At 37.6% G+C, this 22851-nt stretch overlaps 1 protein-coding gene across 1 annotated transcript in view; it reads left to right on the top strand.

Moving 5' to 3' along the window:
• The window catches only part of USH2A (usherin), an 838570-nt gene that overhangs the window by 361206 nt on the left and 454513 nt on the right, over positions 1–22851 (top strand). The window contains exons 21-25 of the mRNA XM_058275221.2: positions 4781–4911; positions 12232–12358; positions 14485–14586; positions 16517–16696; positions 17733–17863. Of these exons, the coding sequence (XP_058131204.1) occupies positions 4781–4911; positions 12232–12358; positions 14485–14586; positions 16517–16696; positions 17733–17863 (671 nt within the window). The remainder of the gene's footprint in view (positions 1–4780; positions 4912–12231; positions 12359–14484; positions 14587–16516; positions 16697–17732; positions 17864–22851) is intronic.

Raw genomic sequence — 22851 nt, 5'->3', positions numbered from 1 at the left:
AAGATCACACATTTCTTTATCTGCAGTAACAAGGGTATGTCAGCCAAGGTGAAGGCTTTTGAATGGCTTGCTAGGAGTCTTAGCTCAAGAGGACCACTTTTCCATTGTTCCGGTGAAAAGGCCCCTGCTTCACTGGTGGTGCCCTCTGTGAGGGTGGATTGTCTTTTCTGATTTTATGAGTCTCGTTTGTTTCTGCAGAACTAATAATTTCTTCTATTTGTTTCCTTCTTTAATGCTAGAGGTATCATTCTCCAAGCTCCCCCCGTCTTCCCCTGAAGCAATGCCTTACACTGATTGCCATTTCTGTTTCTGTGCCCTCTGAGTCTCCAGGAGCCCTTGTTTTGAACCAGTACAGCTCTAGGTCCCATCCTGTCCTTGGTCCTCTGTGCATTTACGTTCAGGGAGAGACTGAATTCTATGGATGATTTTATCTGATTTTGGCCAGTGTGGGGTCTTTGTCACCCTCAGCCCTTTTCTGTTCCTTCTTCATCTCGATTCCTGTGTGAACTCTGCTACTGGCTCTGCTCATTTGCAATTTCTCTACTTCACTTATTGTAGTTTTTACTATACTCTATCTCCAAGAACTGGAGCTTGGGTAATTTTTTTTCGCTCTCATTGTTCAGTATGGATTTTCGTGGAAAGGTAGAAAGGTATGGATTAGTCTACTATATTTCCTCATGGAAAGCTGGGTATCCTGGACTAAAATTTTAAATATTAAAGAATCATGATCATGAATATGCTAGAAGATAATGTAGTGATTGCTTTTTATCATTTGGAGGTGAAGGAATATTTAAAATAAGACAAATTCCAAAATAAATCCTTAATTTCAAATTTTGAATCTTTAAAATTTTAGCTTGTAGGATGGTGAAAAACAACAACTAAATGTTAAAAGTCATAGTAAGCTGGGAGAAAATATTTGAAACATCTGTACAGACAAATGATCGACAGCTAATCATTTGCAAATATTTGCTGAGGTCTTAGAAGGAACCAGGCACTGTTCTAGGCTTACACTTAGGAGGTGGAGAGAGAAGGTAAATTAAATAAATGATAAAAACATAGAGCATATTGGAGATGACAAGCATTATAGAGAAAGTAAAGCAGAATGTGGATGTAATTGCTAATAGAGCAATCACTAGGGGCCTCTCAGAGAAACTGAATTTTTTAAAACCTGTAAAAGGTGAGATAGTAAGGCATGTGGGTAGGTACCTGGGAAAGTATTTCCAGGCAGAGGTTAGAACTGTTACAAAGATCCTGAGGTGACTACAGCGAAGAAAGGCAGAGAAAGTGAAACAGGAAATGAGAATTACAGCAGAGGCAGTATTATTTAGTGTTGTGACTTTGACTTTGACTTTTAGGAAGCCCTTAGTGGATACCAAAAAGAGGAGTGACACAATCAGAATTCCATTTTAATGGATCACTCTGGTTATATATATATATCCATTATCATAAATATATTATAAATATAGTTTCTATTACTTGTTTTTTCACTTTCTTACTGGTGTCTTTTGTTAACCAAAAGTTTTAACTCTAACAGTCAAATATTTCAACATTTTTTTTATGTCTTAATTTTACGTATGTTGTTTAAGAATTCCGCCTATGCCGAGATCCTAGCTGAATTAGTTTTATGATTAGGAAAAATAAGGTGTAAAACACACTCACATGAAAATTAAGTTAAATATTGCCAACTGACTCTTGGATTTTCAGATTTTTTAAATTTTAGGACATGGATATATACCTTTGTACCCAAGAGCTTAAAATAGTGGCTGCACAATGTATGTGCTCTTTAAATATTTGTTAAATGAATGAATAAATATTGAGTTAGGAGAATGCTCTATTTTTCCAAACACTTGGCAACAGAAAGTTGAATTTTAGAACTTTTACTCTGTTAGCTTGTATTTTTAAGCAAAATCTAAATTTTAGCAATGTGAAATATGTATTTTTTACTTTTTTGCCTACTTTAGTCAGTGTTGCTGCTAAATGCAAACATTTAAAGTAAAAAAGTATGTTTCAAATTGCTTGGCTCTGTCCCACGTGTCTTCTTATTCTTGGACCTAGGATGAAGGCACATCCATGAGGCAGAAATTAAACTCAATCACAAAGCTGCATTTAAAGCTTCTGTTCTCATGTTTTACTTCTTGTCCTCATATCTGCTACAGTCCTTTGACCATCATAAATCACATGGCAGATAGGTGGAGATTTATAGTATATAATCTGTTTTCAGGAAAAGGTGGCGTGAATATTTTGAATAGTAGTGCATTTTCCCATTTTTCCTCACACAAATTCACTAGGATTTCCTTTAAAATGCTTTATACACTGATAACAAGAGTGATACATTAATATTTAAATATATCATTAAGATAACCTCAATGTGCCTAAAACTGAACTAATATCCACAGCCCAAAATTTCCTCCCTTACCTGATACTTCTATTTCTATTAATAAATGTTAACTTTCCCTCAGTCATTGGTGAAAAAAAATTGACCGTTTTGAGCTCTTTTTCCTCTTACTTGCCCCGTGCCATCATCTTATTATCAACGTGTCTTAATGAGTCTCTTCTGGAATGTAGAGAGTCCATCTTTTCATTACATTTTTTTCCTTTCAATCCTTAATTAGAATCCTTATCATTTTATTCCAAAAAAGTACAGTAATCTCCTAACTGGTTCCTCTATAGCTAAATTATCTGTATCCTCCATACATTCCACCATGGGTTTATTTGCCCTGTTCCTGACTTTGAGTATCCTACTCCCCTCCTCCACCCAAATTTCAATCTTTTCCTTTTACCTATAGAAGAAATTCCAGATTGGGGGCACAACTTTCCATCCACTTACTAGGTGTGGTGAGAGCCATAAGCTAGTAGCATGGGTCCAGATGAGTTTGACTGCTAGACAGTGATTTGTTGTAGCAAACAGCTCTATTCTGTGTGTGAGGGAGTTGCCAGGCTCTGAGTCTAACAGCATGGACACAACATGTGAGTAGGCAGGATTAAGAGAGGCAGAGTATGAGGCAACGAGATAGCTAAGATCAGGATAAATTTGAGATGTATCTTTGGAAAGCCTAAAGCTCAGGACCTAGGCTTACCTTTGTTGGTATTAAACACATAGCACTCTAAAAATACTGCTAACACAACCTACCTTTCCACCTGTGTCGTGTACACAAACTTCTCCAGCCAAATTTGTCCATGGCATACAGGCTGAGATGTGACCTTGGATAATTATTACTCTAGATTCATTTCTTAAGTCCCTCCTTCACCTGCACCTTCCCTCAATATTTTTCATACCCCAGGTCTTTGCATAATTTCTACCAAAGTCTTTTAAATCTCTAAAAAAAAAAAAAACCAAGCACCATATTCTCTGTGAAAACTTCCTTAATCGCCTTTGGACCAAATTATATCTCACAAATATCTCTATACCACTTACCTATACCACGTATCACTGATTACAGGTATTTTTAAATTGTCTTTTTCCTCAATTTATGGCAAGGATTGGTTTGTTAGATTTGGTACTCAGCCAATTAACAGTTTTCAAGAAATGTTTACATTTCAGACATGCTTTTTTAATAAATGGCACTCTAAAACTCACAAAACCATGTCTGCCTTCTGCCTTCACACCTTTGCTAAAACTTTCTCCCTTACCTTGTACCTCTTACCTTTCTCCTCATTTCGAATTTCAAAGCATTTACTAAGTACAGATAGACGCCATGGGGATAGACAGATGAATTGGACATGGTGCCCGACCTTGAGGTGGTTGTAATCTTATTTAATTCTGCTCAAATCCTCCTACATACATAGAACTTAGGTTACTAGCCAAGCCTGAAGGGAGCTCTTCCTCCAATTTTCTTACTCTTGTAGACTTTATCACTACTCAAATAATTATCCATTAAGTATGTAATATTGTGGACTTGAGTTGTTATTTGAGTCTCACAGTATGATTTGTCTGCTTAGGCCCATACAGTTTACCTTTCCAACTAAAATGGAAACTTAGAGAATGGTGATTGTTCCTCTGATACTTCTTTGCCAGTTTAAGTGCATTAAGCCCAATGCTTTAACAGAAGGAGTTCACTAAGTATGGGTTGAAGGAGTGGCATACAAGGCAGAATGCAGTTAGGGCCATGTGCTGGCAGTGGTAAGGCTTTAGAGGACCCTGGCAAGTCCCTCCTGTCTCCTGAGCTGGGGAAAGTTGGATGAGACAAGGAAGTTGTGTCTAGGACAGTGTTGGTGGTGACATGAAGCACCAGTAGAGAGCCTTAGGTTCTCAAGGCTGCCAGCCAGGTGATCACAGAGCTTCCTGGGAATTAACTCTATGGGTTACTTCATGGCAGGTCTTTTCATCTGTAGGCTCCTGTTACTGGACTGATTCTTTAAGTCTCATAGGTATTTTTAACATGCCCCCCACCCCATGTCTTTCTCACCCATGTCCAAAAAACAGCCATGCTTATGATGCTCTGATAATATTTTCACATTGGCACATGAGTATCTATCTTGGGGTCAACAACAAGCCTCTTTATGTTCGTGAGGCTTGGGTAGATTTACGTTTCAAGGTTAGGGAGCACACCTCATTGCATGTTCGTGCACAGGATGGCGGACTTGAGTGTCCCTGTACAGGCCGACAGTCACGACAGGATAGACTTCAAATCAAGTGGCTGGGTCCATCACAGTATATTACTGTGTGTAATTCCCAGACTGCAGTCCCAACATCATAAATAATAATGATAGTAAACATACATTTATCAGAGAGAAGCAGCCGAACCCCTGCACTGATTTGCTGACACACTTGTCTCACCAGGCATTAAGGCCAGCTTTCGGACGAGGATGCCTGACGGTCTGATTGTCTTTGCCGCATCACCTGGCAACCAGGAGGAGTATTTTGCACTTCAGTTGAAGAATGGACGTCCTTACTTTCTTTTTGATCCTCAGGTAAATGAATAAAAGAGTTGATATTTTTGAGAGTCTACTGGGTGCGAGGTACTGATGTGTGTGCTTATATTTTTGCACTGAAGCCTAACCACAAACTTATAATGTTAAGTTCTGTTATTATCCTCATTTTACCATTGAAGAAAATTTTTATGTTTCTTGAAATATAAAAATATGAAAAAAAGATTCAAAGAAAGATAAGGATACTACAAATATTATTAGAAGAAGATTCAGAGGGACAAAAAAACAACAACCAAAAAAGAAGCATGAGAGAAAATAATCTAACCTAAAATAGGAGAAAATGTCTGCTTTAAGAAAGAATTGACTATGAATCAATTGAAAGGGCTTCATGGAGTTCCAGTGAACACAAAGGAAAGCTGATATTTCTCTAGGACTTCCTTGTTCCAGGTATTATTCCCACTGCTCTTTCTCTACAAGAATACACTCAGGCAAATGCACACATATACACTCACACAAACATGCACATATAACCAGGCTCATTACAACTCTATGAGGTAGGTATTCTCAATAGTCCTGTTTTACAGGTGAGGAATCTGCATCACAGATAAATTAATTTTCCTAGGGTCCCACAGTTCATACGTGACCAAGTCAGGATTTAAACCCAAGTTATTCAGTTCCAAAGACCATGATTTTAGCTACAATGTTATATTGATGTTCAACATGAAAGAAAGATGTTTACTGATATTACAAGTTTCAGAGAAAGTATCATCCATGCATCATACTGAAGGAAAATGTTCTATCAAGTCTTCTAACCAGACAAAACTTGAATCAGAAATATAAAGAGGAGAAGCAATAGTGAATAATAAATGTAGCCATATTAAGTTAAATCTTAATATTTAATGATACAGTGACTAGAAATATGTTTACAAGCATCAAATAAGAATCTTTGAACTAGAATAGACACACTGCAAGAGGGAGAAAAACATAATAATTGCTGGGTGCTAAAATTTCTAACAGTTGATGGGGGAGAAAGAAATGAAAATTTCTAAAAGTATCAGTTCAGTGGAGTGGGGTGGGAGAGGAAGTGGGGAAGAGAATATATTGGTATCTTGTTTCCATAAAATAAATAGAAAAAAATTTTGATTTTGAATATTAGGCAAAATGAAGTTTGCTATTAATAGAATGAAAAAGCTCCATAACATCCAAATAAACAAGGTGAAAAAAGAGAACATATACTAAAATATAAAAATTTTAGAAGTTAAAAGGAAAAAGGAAACAATGCAGTAAAAATAGAGCAATGCCAATAATTAAGAAAAATCTGGCTCTGCTTTTCTCCCTTCAGTCTGATTAGATGGGGATATTTGATGAGAAGCCAGATGGAGAAAAATCTTTAATCGCTCGCCACTTATTTATAGAGCTTTTAAAGAATACGAAGTTGGTTGGCATTAATTATCCCATTTCATTCTTGAAATAGCCACTTGAGGTAGGGATTGTTTTCCTCTCTGCTTCATAGACGATGCTAAGGCTGGAGAGATGATATGGCTCAAGGAAGGTCACACAGTGATTTAGTGGTCGAGCTGGCATTGATTTTAGTTTATTTCATTCAATACAACTTTCTTGAAAATGTAATGTACTCCTGGCACTGTGCTAGGCAGTTATGCACTGGGAACTGAGAAACTAAAAAAATGACACTCCCCTCACCCCATCTTTACATCCCTCTCCTGTGACTGAAGTACCTTGTCTCTGCTTGAGATAGATAGGGTTACAACACAGGTCAGAGCAATGTGCCATGGTGGCTTACAATTGGTCACCCCTTTGCAAATGCCCATCCCCATGTCTGGGCGTGTGTCTCCAGAGAACCATTCACCCCACCGTTACCTTTGTACCTAGAACACTGGCCATATGTTGCTCATCACAGATTTTGAGAATTTAATAATCATGTGCACAACTTATAAACACACACGCATATAATCCAAGTGTATGGGGAGCAAATTCTTTGGAGAATTTTTCCAAGTTGATTTCACTAGCCCTGAAGCTTGCCTGTCTTGTCTTCTGATGTAGGTGTTGCTTCTCTTTTTAAAGGATGTGATACCTCCTTTAAAGTAAGGACCTCAGCCGTGCTTAACCCTGCTCCGCCACAGTATTGTCATTATGATCCTGAGAACAGCTGCCTGAGAACTCTTTCTGTCTTATCTTTTTCATCTACTTTACAATTATGTGGTTATCAGAAAGGCACATTGGAAACATTCCCAGGGCATCGTCAACCCTTTCTGCCTCCTTCCCCTCCGCAGTCAGACAGTTGCATAGAGTACTCATCACTGCCATTAGCTTTCCCAGCTGCTCTGTCCCTACCCTGATCCTTACCTGGATACGTATTTGGTAGGTACCAACCAAGTCCTGACAAAATCCTTACAGCCAAAAGGTGGGAGAAGGGGGAGGACTGTTGGGGAGGGTTTTATCATATCTGCCAAGTGAGTTTTTATACAGAATAATCTCTCTTCACAAAGCAAAAGTTGCCTGTGTTTTCAAGAAAGTGACCATTTGTTTTAAGGGAAGTAAAACTGGGCAGGATTGCCTTGGGGTAGGTTGGAGAAAATTTAATCAGATATAGTATAGTCTCATGGGTCATATTCTAGCTACATATAAAACAATGAGCTCAAACTAGCGACGACCTTGTTTTTCCTTACCAACATTATAATGAGAGCGCCACATATTTTCACACAGAGAATTAGTTGAAATAGGAATGGTGACTTTTTAAAATATTCTTTCATTGATCTCCTTTCTAGTAGGAATATGAATGTACAAAGGTAAAGCTGCCTCAGGTGTAAAGAAGAATGAAGGTTTGTTTTATATGCCTCCCATTGAGATTAGAGTTATTTATGTTTTAAATACTTTAGGTACCACTTTAAGCCAGTTTCCTTAGCTTTTATCTTCAAATGAGGAAGATATTATGCAATAAGTGCCATATTATACTCATCACACAAATAATTATTTGCTTAATGTGTCTTATTGGACTGGAAAACCCAATGAAGGCAGTGTCTGGTCTGCTTTATCTACAAATAAAGTCCCATGGTTTAGCAGAGTCCATGAAACTTAGTAGGCGTTCAGTAAATAAAGGTCTGCTGGTGGATTTACTGACTGACTCAATAATCATTGATAAGCTACTACTCATAACCAAAGAAAATTACCCATTTCCTGGGATAAAATTTCCAACTCCTTAATGATTACTTAATAATTTATTTCTTATTTGTTTTATTTGTTTTGTGGATACCTTGACTTTTATCAGAAAAAAAATAAGCTGATTATTTTTAAATGACTATTCCTGAATTTATTAAAAATAATCAAATTTTGAATTGTTCAAAAAGGGTTATCAAGGAATTGTAATGTTATTGTCTACTGCATAGCTTAAAAATATCTTGCAGCCTTTCTGTACTTTGTTCTTTTTAAAATATCTTTAAAATTTTGAGCAATAAATTTTTTGCATAACAATGTAATCCTAAATGGAGACTAGGTGTAAAAGAAAAAAAAGGTTTCTCTTCTAGTTGTCTAGTACATTGTATTGAATAGATATTTAAGGGAAGGGGAATGTGTCTCCATAATATTTAGAATTTGAAATGTGTTTGCGCATTATGGATAAACATTTGGAATCCCTGTTAAAGAGACACAATAAGGAAAAGTAACGCCAAGTCTTAATAGTTGTATTTTTTTTAATTAACTGTCTAACAATTTGCTATAATCTTCCCATTCCTTATTTTGAATGGATGTAATCACATGGTATTTTATTGACCAAAATCAACCCATGATTACCATTTAAATGTTTCCTCTTTTGTGACTTTAACAAGAAATTTGCATAATATTCATGACCTCCTTTTCCAGGAAAACAGGAAGTGAAAGCTTTCAGATAAATCTAAATAGCACCTGTTTAATGTATCTGATACTTTCCAAATGGAAATGAACAAACAGCACAATAACACCAGATTGATCTCAGAATTGTCCTCAACATTGTTGGGAGAAAATCTTAAAGTCGACATAAAAAAATAATAGTCTAAATTCCTCTAAGCATAAAACGAGTTTGGCATGCTGAGGCTATATGTTATGTACTTGAATTTGTCTCTAATAAATGTGATTTCTGATGTAGAGAACTATTAATGCTTCAGATTGTTGCCAAACATAATATGAAGAACCACTTACTCAGACACCTGATCTTTAGAATGCAGCATCGTTTGTAACAATTTTAACGCTAACTAAGTACACTTTGATGAGACAGCATTTAATAAAATGCTCATTAATTTCATCATTAGCAAGGGTATGCTAAGAAGTAAGCCAGTTTCTTATGTCACGCCCAATTAGCATCCCATGCTAGTAATCCCATTAGTATTGTTGAATTCACTAATGGAAAAACTAATGGGCATGCTACCAGGGCACATTAATTGGGCACGACACCAGTTCTGGTTTTAATTATTAAACTACGATAATGAAATGTGTGTTTGTAAAATATTAAAATGTTGAAATAGTGTTGAAGAAAATAAAAGAGTACATAGAAGCATGAGAGATAAGGAAAGTCAGCCCACAAAAATTCAAAGACCAGAAAATGGACTTCCTAAATGGTAAACTTTCTGGCATTCTCCATGTGAGAAGTAGCTCACTCATCCTCATGGGAAATTAAAAACTGTGTGTGCCTGTGTGAATAATCTGAAATTCTTTGTCATACGTGTTGTCATACTCTGTATGAGGCCCAACCGAAGCCAATTAAATGAGTAGAATGGACATGTTATATCACTGATGCCATTTTAGGGAATGTAAACAGAAATGTTTTATTTCCATTTAAGATGGTATGATTAACATTGCTTTTTGTGATAATTATCAGTTTTTCATTTGAAAAACAGTATTACACAATTATTAGAGTGAAATATTCCAGGTAATTTTTTAAATTGTAAGATTTTATACAACCTTATATTTAGGTGTTTTGTTTTGTTTTTTAATTATAGGAATGAGGTTTATTATAGCTAAGGCAATCAGTTTTACCAAGAAAGAAATAAACTGCTTACCTGAAGGTTTGAAGGTTGAGAGTAATTTTCTGGGTGTGTTTTTCTTTTAACAGTAGAGTTGTAAACAATGATGGTGATAAAGTTGAAATATCTTTTTCTTAATCTTACATGCATACTAACATTAAAGGGTCTACTTTTGTATTAACCACTCTATACCAAAAAGTATTCACGTGGCTACAAAGTACTAAGACAGAAAGTTTCTCTTCTCTTTCTCTGTTTCCTCAACTTCTTTTTGATAATCTCTATTCTTACCTGCGGTTTCCTATGTTTTACCCACTAAGGAACTAATTTTTAACTGCACTATTACCATAGCCAGAGCTATACTGTTAGGTTTTATACTAGGGAGGATTGTATGCTAAATTTAACCCCACACTTATATTCAATGTATTAATAACTGGCTAATATTTAATGTGAATCTCATTCCTTCTTGTTATTAATGGTTTAGTGAAGGTAAGAGAAACTAACTTGCCTGACATTTCCCTATTTTTAGAACCAATTCTGAACAGTACTTTATTAGTTTTAAAATCTCTTCTTTTTCATAATCTTGCCACAAAAATGAAAATCTGAAAGTCTAGAATAGGAAACCCATTACCTTTCTCATGAATATAGCAGTTCAAAATCCAAGTACTCTTCTAAGAAATTTTATTTCAAGGAGAAGTGTTTTTGTTTTTGTTTATTTTTTTCCAGATTAGGGCACCGTTGTATCACGAAGCACATCGCATAAAAGTAAAAGTGATGCTAGATATCAACTTCTTTTTAACTTTTTTCTTCTTTCTTTCTTTTTAAATGTTACATTCAAAAAACGTAAGAGGTCTCCATATACTCCCCACCCTTCTCAGCCCACTCCTCCCACATCAACAACCTCTTTCATCATTGTGGCACTTTCATTGCATTTGGTGAATACATTTTGGAGCACTGCTGCACCACATGGATAGTGGTTTACATTGTAGTTTACACTCACCCCCAGTCCACCCAGTGGGCCATGGCAGGACATACAATGTCCAGCATCTGTCCCTGCAGTACCACCCAGGACAACTCCAAGTCATGAAAATGCCCCCACATTATATCTCTTCTTCCCTCTCCCTACCCTCAGCAGCTACCGTGGCCACTTTCTCCACATCAATGCTACAATTTCTTCCATTACTAATCACAATAGCTCCGTAGTAGAATATCAGTAAGTTCACTCTAATCCATACTCTATTCCTCCAGCCTGTGGACCCTGGGATGGTTATGTCCACTCCTCCTCTATATCAAGAGGGGGCTTAGATTCCACATGGATGACGGAAGCAATTCTCTTGCTTGCAGTTGTAGGCACTCTTGGCTCCCTGGTGTGGTGGTTGACCTTCTTCATCTCCCTGTTAGCTGGCCAGGGTAAGTCCAATAAACCAGATGGTAGGAGTTGCAAGTCTGCTGTGGCTCAGGGCCTGGCTGTCACATGGACAGTCCATAGATTCAGGTCTCCTGAGTATACACCAACCCCAGTGCCATCCACAGGTCCAGTAAAAGTAACAGAAGAGGCACGTATAGAAAGGTCATATCTGAGTCCAACACCATCACACTCAGGAACACAAACTCCAAAGTAGGGCCAACTGACATGGCACTGAACTCCAGAGCCATCTGCTATGACCTTAGAAACTGTGGGTCTCTGTAGCCCTCAGGAGAACCAGTACCTGGGCTTCTGTCTACTTTGACTGTCCCTGGGATCCTGCTGAGGTATGCATAAACATTACCCCTGTGATGACCTTCCAACTTTTTTTTGGAGACTCATAGTCTTATACACTCATTTGTCCTTTCCATTTCCCCCTTTCAGTGGAGGTCAAATAGCAGTTTTTAATACCTGATATTACATGTAGGCTGAGATATTCTGCTGGTCAGAATTGACCCTTTTATTCAAGGTCTTTTTCTAGTTACATCATCAGCTGGTACTTGGTAGTAATCCCTTGGCACCAGGGAGGCTCATCCCTGGGAGTCATGTCCCATGCTGGGGGGAGGTAATGCATTTATATGCTGAGTTTGGCTTAGAGAATGGCCACATTTGAGCAACATGGGGGCTCTCAGGAGGTAACTCTTAGGCACCCTGCAGCTCTAGGCCTAGTTCATATTTCAGGCACACAGGCTCATAATTGTAGATATCAACTTTAACTCTGAGTTCTCCTTGAGACCTATACCTGCTTGCATTAGAATCATAAGGTTGAAATTAGTAAATTGGTTTTGTAACATATGAGTATTTATATGTACATACATATATTCAATATATTTACATATATATACACATATATTCAATATTTATTTAGTTTTTATTTTTTCTCTTCAGGAGTCATCAGTGGAAGTTACCACAACTAATGATGATGGTAAACAATACAGTGATGGGAAGTGGCATGAAATAATTGCTATTAGGCATCAGTCTTTTGGCCAAATCACTCTGGATGGTCAATATACAGGTAAGAATTTCCTTGATATATCATTGACTTTACTGATTTGCCGATGTTGCCATACTTTTTTTTGTTTGTATTTCTAAGTCTCTTCTTTCATCCCATTCCCACTCAATTTCATCTAAATTACTGTTCAGTTTGCCTTTTGGCTTCCCCTAAAATGATAATCTGGAAACCAGGTTTTTATCCATGCAGGGCTTCCATAAAGCAAACGAAAGTAATAAAAAATAAATAAGAGCAAAGAAACCTGTAGCCATCTTGTCTCTTTTACAGTGCTGTACAATTTGCAGAGAAATTTACTTATGTACTCTAATATTACTTTTGATCTTCAGAAGGCAAATGAAATAGAGTAAAGCAGTTACAATCTTCATTTTAGAGATGAGGAAACCAAGGCTCAGAGAAGGTAAATAAGTTCTCCCAGTTTACACAGCTGGTAACTAGCATTCTTGGACCACATATCCTGCTTTTGCAATTCTAAGTCCAGCATTTTTTCCAGTCTACCCTATCTACCATCTTCATGTAGTAGTTACAGAGCAGTTAAAGTACTTGATTGTGGAGACATGCATTTATTAATTCATTTAGGAAATATGTAATTTTAATGAGCACTTGTTATATGTCACTGTCAATCTCGGCACTCTAGATACAAAGAACAAACAGAACCTTGTGTGGGACTTATATTTTAGTGGAGGTGTGAGGAAAAGACAGAATTAATAAATATTAAGCAAGCATCATGTGGTATTAAATTCTGAGAACAATAAAAAGGGGTATATGCATTGGGGGGATAGTTACAATTTTATATAGGATTATTAGGGAAGGCCTCTCTGGTAAAGTGGTATTTAAACAGCAACTCGGAGGGAATGAAGGAGAAAACCATGCAAACACCCAGGAGAAGCGCATTTCAGGGGAAGAGAACAGAGGATGTCAGGCCTTGTGGTGAGTTAGGGTCAAGCACCAACAAGGAGCCAGTGTGGGGTAGAAGGAGTGAAGGGGCTAATGAGGATATGTGATCCCAGAGGCCATTGGGGCCACATTATGTAGGACCTTGTGTACCTTTATTTGAAAACTGGAAGTCATGAGAGAATTCCTTTTTTTTAAAAGGATCACTCTGGCTGCTCTATTGAGAATACATTTTAAGGGAAAGAAAGCTGGCAGCACGGAGGCCATTTTATAGAATTTTGCAATAATTCGTCAATCATTCAGGCAAGAAATGATAGTGGCTTGAATCAGGAAGATAATTGTGGATGTAGTGATCGATTCTGGATATATTGTGAAGGTAGAATTAACAGGTTTTAACGGTGAGATTTAAGTAGAATAGAAGTTGCAAACTACCGAAGTTTTATAGGAGCACAACTGAGCCCATTCATTTGCATAGCATTTATTGCTGCTTGACATCCAATATGGCCTGGAAAGCCAAATATTTACTATTTAGCCCTTTACATAAAGAATTTGCAGACCCCTGATGTAGAGCATGACTGTGTGGTTTGGGGTCTGAAAGCTGCCATTAACTAAGGACGGGCAGACTGTGGGAGAAGCAGATTTGGAGAGAGAAATTCAGAATTCAGTTTTGCACATGGCAAGTCTTAGCTATCTGTGAGATAGCCAAGTGGAGATATCAAACAGCCTGCTGGAAATACAAGTCTGAGTTCAGGAATACAAACTGAGTTCTAGGATATGCAAATTGAGAATTGTCTGCTAAGGACGATATTTAAAGCCAAGGGGCCAGATACAAGTAGAGCTAATGAGAATGCTTTGGGCTCTGGTTTAAAAAACAGCACTCTCTTTCCACAAGCAAGGAGCCTAGAGAGGAACCCTAACAGGGGATTTGTGTTGTTCTAAAGCAAAGTCAGGGTCTTTGCCTGGTAGTTTGCCTGGGTGCCTGCTGTCTCTTCAGCTCTCTAGAGCACTTAGGGCATCCTGTAGATAGAGCAGCGGAGAGGGCTGAGAAGGCAGGAAGTCTGCATCATTACATGATATTGGGGCCATGAGGAAGAACCAGAGAAGAAAAGTAATCAGGAACGACCAATGAGGGAAGAGGAAATCCAAAAGAGAGTAATATCCCAAAAGCCCAGGGAAGGGTTTTATCATAGAAATAGATGAGCCCACTGAAGAGGGAATTCTCATCTCCTTTTTTGTAGGTTCCTCCGACGCTCTGAATGGTAGTACTATCATCGGCAATAACACAGGAGTCTTTGTAGGAGGGCTGCCACCTGGTTACTCCATCCTTAGGAAGGAGCCTGGTAAGTCTAGTAAAAGTATAGAATTATGTGCTGTCACCAAAATTTAGAAAAGAGTCCATTTGCATTATCTTAAAGTATGAATAAGAGTATTATTTTCTATCCCAAGCCATAGTTCCTATATCCATATGTTCAAATTTTTCCTTTAGAACTCTTCTTGCTAAAAGTACCTTTTATTATCTGTGTCTATATTGGTAGTGCCCAGTTCTTAGTGTATAAAAAGGATTTGCTAGACTTTTGCTGGATCACATTATACTAATTTAATTCAAAGTTGAATATATTAGGACTTATGGGTAGACTTTTTAAGATTTTTAAATTGAATATAAGACAATGTAGAAATGGAAACTATGAAACTGATTTACAATTTTATATATGATTATATAGGATGAACAGTACTCCTATTTGAGTCTGACTGTGTGACAGGCACTATATTAGTCCCTAGATATACACAGATGAATAAAATGTGGTCTTTGCCTCAAAGCAGGACACAGATATAAAAATAGATATTTCCAATCTAATGCCATACATGCTAGAATAAAGGTATGGACAGAGTACTTCCCATACTTTCAGGACAAGAGAACAAAAACACACTCTAAGCTGAAATAAATAAAAAGACAATATAAGTGAAATTAACCTTTCAACTTTATTGCTAACCATTCTAGGGCTGTCTCTCAAGTCTTCATCAAGGATAATAGGGTGCCTGCCCCCTTAGTCTTTTCCAGGAGGTTAAGGTATAGCCAACATGAATATTACAAGTAGGCCAGGACCCAGTTAATTATAATTTATTCAAGGGTGGTGGTCTTGGGAATGAAGATAAAGAAGATCAAAAGGAATATAAAATTTTCAGTGCATTTTGGAGACTGAATAGCCTTACCTAATCAGAAACGTCTTGGGAAGTGGATGTAGCTCAAGTGGTTGAGCACCTGCTTCCCATGCGTGAAGTCCTGGGTTCAATCCCCAGTACCTCCAAAAAAAAAAAATGTCTTTAGAGTAGAGGCAGTTTCCATTCAGTTACTTTAGACTGGTAGAGAAGTCCCTCTAAAACATTCACACATGCACACATGCAAGAGCCTTTGTTCTAATTCTTTGCCCATCAAGCAGACTTCTGTCTAGAAAGTAGAAGGAGCATATACCCTGATACCAAGTACCCTTTCTGTAGAAAGCGTATCCCCATTATAAATAAATAATTTGATATTGTATATAGAAATTGACCTTGTAAAATTTGATTGCTGGTAAATAATTTCCCTAGTACCAAGTCATCAACTCAAAAGCTGAGAGCCAATCTTTGAATACTGGGTTATGAAATGAGACCTGAACAGCTACACAGCTGCTTGCCCTCCAGGACACCTTCTCTACTATTTCTTGCTCTCTCATTAGCTCACTTTCTTTCTCCCTTACCCTTTTAATAACAACCTAGCAGCTATATTCACAAACTTCAAATTTACCTGCTCTGGAACAGATTTCAGCTCAATATTACACATAATTCCTAAAAATGAAATCAAGTTATTGAATCGCTTGAATAACTGACTGGTTCACAATGATAAGTAAACTAAACTATGGATTTGATAGAAACATCTTCAAATCCTTTACTTTTTAAAAGTCATTGAAGCACTTTTATTTTTAAGGCTAGTGGCAGATAAACTTTCCCTATTAGCTTCAAAAGGCAATATTCTTGCTCATACTGTAAAGCCGAGGTTATCACATAAGCATCTGTTTCTGCAGATATGATGTGCCAGAACCAGGGATAGACATTAGAATTGCTACCAGTCATGAGAGCTGAGGGCGTGGTGTTTATAGGAACCGTTACATGGTTTGCAGTAAATAGGTGATGAGAGTTATTGTCTATTTCTTGTATGTTAATGGCACATAAAATTAATTACTTGAAAAGAATCTTTAAAAATACACATTTCTTGAAATCTATCAATTCCTGCAGAAATAATCCAGAAAGGTTTTGTGGGTTGTCTCAAGGATGTGTCTTTTATGAAGAGTTTCAAACCCTCTGCTCTCTGGGAACCTTTGGAGTGGCAGAATTCTGAAGCACAAGTCAATGTGTATAACAGCTGGGAGGGATGCCCCACTTCACTAAAAGAGGGAGCCCAGTTCCTGGGGACAGGTAAGGAACACCTGTAAACAGACTTCAGTGTTTGGTTAGTATGTGTATTCCTCTTTGGCATAATTTAATTGGCCCTGTCTAATTACCTTGACCTCATTTGAACCTCGCACCACACAAATACCTAATTATGCCATAATGTAAGAAAAATATTCTCCAAGTCTGAATATGTAATATAAGTTGTGAGACTCATCTGTTCGCATGTATGATATCAGGTGCACTGTGGCATTTCTTGGTTAATACGTTAGTTTCACAAAGGTTCATTTGTAAGTCAGTGGTTTGGAAATAAGAATACAGTTTTGTATGGAAGAATTTTTAAACTTGGAAAGATATTTTGTTTATTAGGTGAATCCACAGTGACCTATTTTTCCCATTATATAGCTGATCAATCTTCCTAAAAGTCAATTTTCAGCTATGTAATGGGTTCAAAAGGCCACGGAGGAAGAGCTGGCGGAGATAACCACGGTCCCTGCCATTGTTCCAAAGCCTACAGCGAAACGGTGAGGCGTGGTCTCCACGGCACACTTACCTCCCCTCCGTCTCTGCCTTGGAAGTCCCCAAGGTGAGGGGATGGAAGGGAACACGGAGGCTTGGTGGACAAGTCTTGTTCTTCAGATCAAAAGTCCACTTCCACCTCCTATGTTTGTAACTAATTTGCTAGGTTGCTTAAATTGCCTTTGGAACAAAAAGCTAAATAATATCATAATCTGTGTTTTCACTTTTCTTTTCTCATTAGTGTCATTATTCTGAGGTCCCCTTATCTAATACAACTGCTTGTGGTTTGTACTTAAATAAACCAGTAATGCCCTTAATTGTATCTGTGTTTTAGAGAGTAATTGCTTCCTTTTAAAAAGTATGTCAAGTTCATTTCTGCCACTTCTATAAAATGACAAGAAATTCTTAATATTGGTTTGTATCCTCCTTTGTGAGAGATTTACTCAGTAACAATCTATATCTTAGAGTCTTATAACACCCTTAAAAATGTTGGTGATATTGCTTTATTATATGGTAATAAATGTATATTTTCTCATCTTTAAAGGGTTCCTGGAACTTCATCCATATATATTTAATGGTGGAATGGACTTTGAGATTTCCTTTAAGTTCAGAACAGACCAGTTGAATGGATTGCTTCTTTTCGTTTACAACAAAGATGGACCTGATTTTCTTGCTGTATGTTAATTAATTTAATTAAATGTATTTTAAAATGTCAGGACCACTTAAAAATATATATAAGCAATGTCTTGAGATTATATGTGAAGTTTCTTTACAGATTCACTTTTGTTTTCATTTTTCTCGCAAGTCATTTTTAGTTTGAGAGTCCTACAAAACAGTTTATGTGTTAGGGTCATAATGATGTCTTAAAATTACAATTATTACTGCTAAAATTATATTTCTAACAAAGCAAACTAGATAAGGACTTAAAAAAATCCAACTTAGTTTCCCAATCTATAAAAAATATTATTTCCTTTATTATCCCTTAATATAATAGTTTTAAAAAGATATATACAATATAATTTTATATATATTATAAAATGTAATAATACAATGGACACTCATGAGCCTATCACTCAATCCAAACATTAAAATATTATCAGTACCTTGCACCTATGGGATCTCTCCTCTCCAAATTCAGTTCTCCCTCCAAAGATATATCTAATCAGAATTTTGTATTTATCACCCCCCTTGCAGTTTTTATAGTTTTAGGACCCATGTATATATGCTTAAAAATTAGTGTTTTTGAACTTTATAAAAATTTCATACTGTCTCTAGGGAATTGCTTTTTTTTTTTTTAAGATTTATTTTTTATTTATTTCTCTCCCCTTCCCCCTCTCATTGTTTTCTCTCTTGTGTCCACTCGCTGTGTGTTCTTCTGTGTCTACTTGCATTCTTGGCAGCACTGGAAATCTGTGTCTCTTTTTTTTAAAGATTTATTTTATTTATCTCTCCCCTACCCCCTCATTGTCTGCTCTCTGTGTCCATTCGTTGTGTGTTCTTCTGTGTCTGTTTGCATTCTTGTCATGCAGCACTGGGAAACTGTGTCGCTTTTTGTGCTGCATCATCTTGCTGTGTCAGCTCTCTGTGTGTGCAGCACCACTCCTGGACAGGCTGCGCTTTTTCACGCGGGGTGGCTCTCCTTGCAGGGTGCACTCCTTGCACGTGGGACACCCCTACGCAGAGGGCACCCCTGCGTGTCACGGCACTCCTTGCGCACAGCAGTACTGAGCATGGGCCAGCTCACCACATAGATCAGGAGGCCCTGGGTACCAAACCGTGCACCTCATATATGGTAGGTGGACGCTCTATCAGTTGAGCCACAACTGCTTCCCTATGTCTCTTTTTTATTGCATCATCTTGCTGCATCAGCTCTCTGTGTGTGCTGTGCTACTCCTGGGTAGACTGCGCTTTTTGAGCAAGGCACGCTCCTTGTGCGTGGGGCTCCCCTACATGGGGGACGCCCCTGTGTGGCACGGCACTCCTTGCATGCGGCAGCACTGTGCATGGCCCAGCTCACCACACAAGCCAGGGGGCCCTAAGTTTGAACCCTGGACCTCCTATATGGTAAACGGACACTCTATCAGTTGACATTCGCATTTTCCATTTTGCTGTATATTTTTGTGCCTGTGTAATATTATCCCATCTCTTATTAATAATGTTTTGGTTGTTTCTGGGTTTTTGCCCTGGTGAATAAGCTTGCTTTGAACACTTTTATACATGTCTCCAAATGCAATGGGCAAGTGCAACCGCTTGGAGTTTTTACTTGTCTTTGTCCATGTAGTCAGATATCACTGTCCAAAATAATTGTCATTAAAATATTTACTTTACTGAAGTTCTTTTTAAGAACTGACATAGAATCAAGAGAAAATTATGAAAATCTTCACCTCAGATTCTTGATATCCTGACAAATGTGCAATAAAATACATGTTTGGTGATTTTAGAATTCCAAGGTATTTTAAATTCAATGATTTTGCCCATTCCTAGATTATACCATGTCAGTTTTGCTGATTCCGTAAATGGAAATTCATCCTTTCATAATATTTCTGAAAACCTCTGCTTATTTGAGGTATCCATTGTCCTTTTGTTTATTTTTGGCGTTCCACGCTGGAATTGACCTCACTGTGTACAGGGAGGCTGTCTTCTTTAGAGTGGAATCCTTGGCACTATCTTGACACATGGCACTTACTAGATACTCAATAAATATTGTGAAAAAAATGAGTGAATGAACATGAGAATGGATTCGTGTTGTGGTGACCCTCACCAAACATTTTAAAATCATCTGTATGTATGTGAACTGTATGGAGGATGCAAGATACTTATCATGAGGCGTTTATGCCTCCTTAGGAGGCTTATACATTCTGCCATGCCACCCTTCAGCCCTCCGTGCTCCTCCTTCATTGATTGCCTCTGAAGAGGTGATACGTTTTCACAGTAATAAATAATAATGTTAACTTTGTGTAAACTATAACCTAAATTTTAAAAACAATAGGTTAAATAAATGCCCACTGAGTGCCAACTATGTGTCAGGTTCTTTTTTAGGTATTTCTAATACATCTGTGAGGGAAGCAGACCTTCAAAGAGCTCACATCGTAGTCCTTCATATCCAATTACCTGTCAAGATCAAGCCTTCCTAACTTCAGCATACATGGCCAACCCGCTGGAACATATAAGGACTCAGAATAACTGGAGAGATGAAATCTTAAATCTCAAAACATAACTTCATCTCCTCCCAGCTCTTTAATTCTCTCATTTTTCTTTCATTGAATTCATTAAGACATTCAAACCATTGGTGATTGATCGTTTTTCTATTCACCTTATTCCCTAACTTAGACACCATAATACAGCTTTTCACCCTTTTTTTTTTTTTTTTTTTGACACTGCCCTGAATGTGCATCTTCAACCCCACAATCCTGGATCAGTCTAACCATGAAGTTCTTCAGTTTCAACAGACAGATTGCAGAATACTATAGAGAAAATGACATGCACACAAAGACTGGTGATACTCTGAGTTTGAGGTCTCCAACTTCTCTCAACAAAACTTATTATTTACAGGATTTCCTGACAGATTAGATATGGAAAGTGAATGAATTATTAAGTTGAATCTCAGAATCTGGAAAACACCAAGGCTTTAAACTATTCAGATAGTCTTTCACTCTCATAATAAAAACAAACATATCTCCTCAACTTGTAACCTTTCTATCTACAAACTTTACTATATCTAAACTAAGGCCAGTTTAATTTTCTCTTGATTTGGGTTTGGGGGAGGAGATATACAAGTTTTACAAAGCTTACAGAAAAAATTAATCATTCTAATTTTACTCTATTTCTCTTCTATTCTTCACCTGAAAAATCTTGTTAGACAAATTATCCCTTTTATGAAGTTCAACTCTTCTATTTACATTGGCTCTTTTCCCTCAGCACACAAAATGGTTGAGTTTCATTCCTCTTAATTTTTTTTTCTGTCAACTTTGAACCCCTCCCTTCCCTCTACTTCTTTTCACAGTCAAGCACATTAAAAGTGATTATTCTAGTTATTTCCATTTTCTTATCTCGATTCGACCCCCAAAACTATTGCATATATGGCCCCCGCCCCTACCATTCCAATTTTCTAAAGTTCCAAATGACCCCCACATTTTCTAATCTAATAGATAAGCTTAAGTCGTTTTTTTTTTTTCTTTTTGTGTCATATTCCTTTTTTTCTTACAATTTTCTCCCTTGCTGACATTCCAAAACACCAGTTCTCTGGGTTTTCATCAAATCCTTCTGGCTTCTGTTCCTTCTTGGTCACCTTAAAGAACTAATTTAATGCTATCTTTCCTCTAAAGCTTTGGTCTTTCCCAAGACCCTATTCTTTCCTCTTTTCATTCTTTTTACACTAATTAGATGTTCTTATTTATTATATTTTCAGCTTTCTCCATTTTACTGGAACCTCCCAGATCTAGATGTCTTTATGTTCAACTGACTCTGGAAATGTTTCTCCTGGATGTATTACTTGCACTTCAAACTCGTTATGTCCAAAATTGAGCTCATTCCCCAAAGAAAAGACATATAATAAACACAATATCAACCCTGCCAAACACCCAGCCATTCCCTGTAATGCGTTCCATATCCACCTAGCTCAGCAAGCAAGAGAGATGATGGATACCCTGATCTCTTCTTCACTCATCTCCCTCATCCAACTGTTCACTAACACTGATGAGTTGCTTTTTAAAATATCAATTTGGGGAAACGGACTTGGCCCAGCGGTTAGGGCGTCCGTCTACCACATGGGAGGTCCGCAGTTCAAACCCCGGGCCTCCTTGACCCGTGTGGAGCTGGCCCATGCGCAGTGCTGATGCGCGCAAGGAGTGCCCTGCCACACAGGGGTGTCCCCTGCGTAGGGGAGCCCCACGCACAAGGCGTGCGCCCTGTAAGGAGAGCTGCCCAGCGCGAAACAAAATGCAGCCTGCCCAGGAGTGGCGCCGCACACACGGAGAGCTGACGCAACAAAAAGAGACACAGATTCCCATGCCACTGACAACAACAGAAGCGGACAAAGAAACAAGACGCAGCAAATAGACACAGAGAACAGACAACCAGGGTGGGGGTGGGGGTGGGGGTGGGGGTGGGGGTAGGGGGGAGAGAAATAAATAAATAAATCTTTAAAAAATAAAAAATAAATAAAATATCAATTTGATACTTCTCTATCATCTTCATTGTTTAGAAGGATTAAATGAGGATCTTAGGCTCTGATTTTATTTTTCTATAAGAGTTGCATTGATTTCCTAACAGGTTTCCTCAATTTCAGTCTAGCTTTTATTTCCAGTTTGTACTGAATGACTAGGAGGGTAAAATTTAGAGCAAGACAATAATAGAAAGATCATGTGCTTTGGTGTCAGGCAAATCTAGTTCTAGTATTGCCTACTTGCTCTCTAGCAATTACTTCAACTAATAAGAGATTTATTTTCTTAAGATGAAGGCTGATTATTCCATTACCCTATTTTGACATGCCATAGCTTGTAAGAGAAAGATGAGCTTTTTTTTTCAATACAAATAAAAATACTACAGTCTCTACATTCCTGGTATGACTCTTCTCAATTCACTCCCTCACCCACTCCTGGTCACATGTACGCTCTCATTTACCTAACTCAGTAATTTGCCCTGAACCTAATCTGCTCACACAA

Source organism: Dasypus novemcinctus, chromosome 13, assembly GCF_030445035.2.
Source record: "Dasypus novemcinctus isolate mDasNov1 chromosome 13, mDasNov1.1.hap2, whole genome shotgun sequence".
NCBI classification, from domain to species: domain Eukaryota; kingdom Metazoa; phylum Chordata; class Mammalia; order Cingulata; family Dasypodidae; genus Dasypus; species Dasypus novemcinctus.
This window is presented reverse-complemented; position numbering and strand designations above follow the sequence as displayed.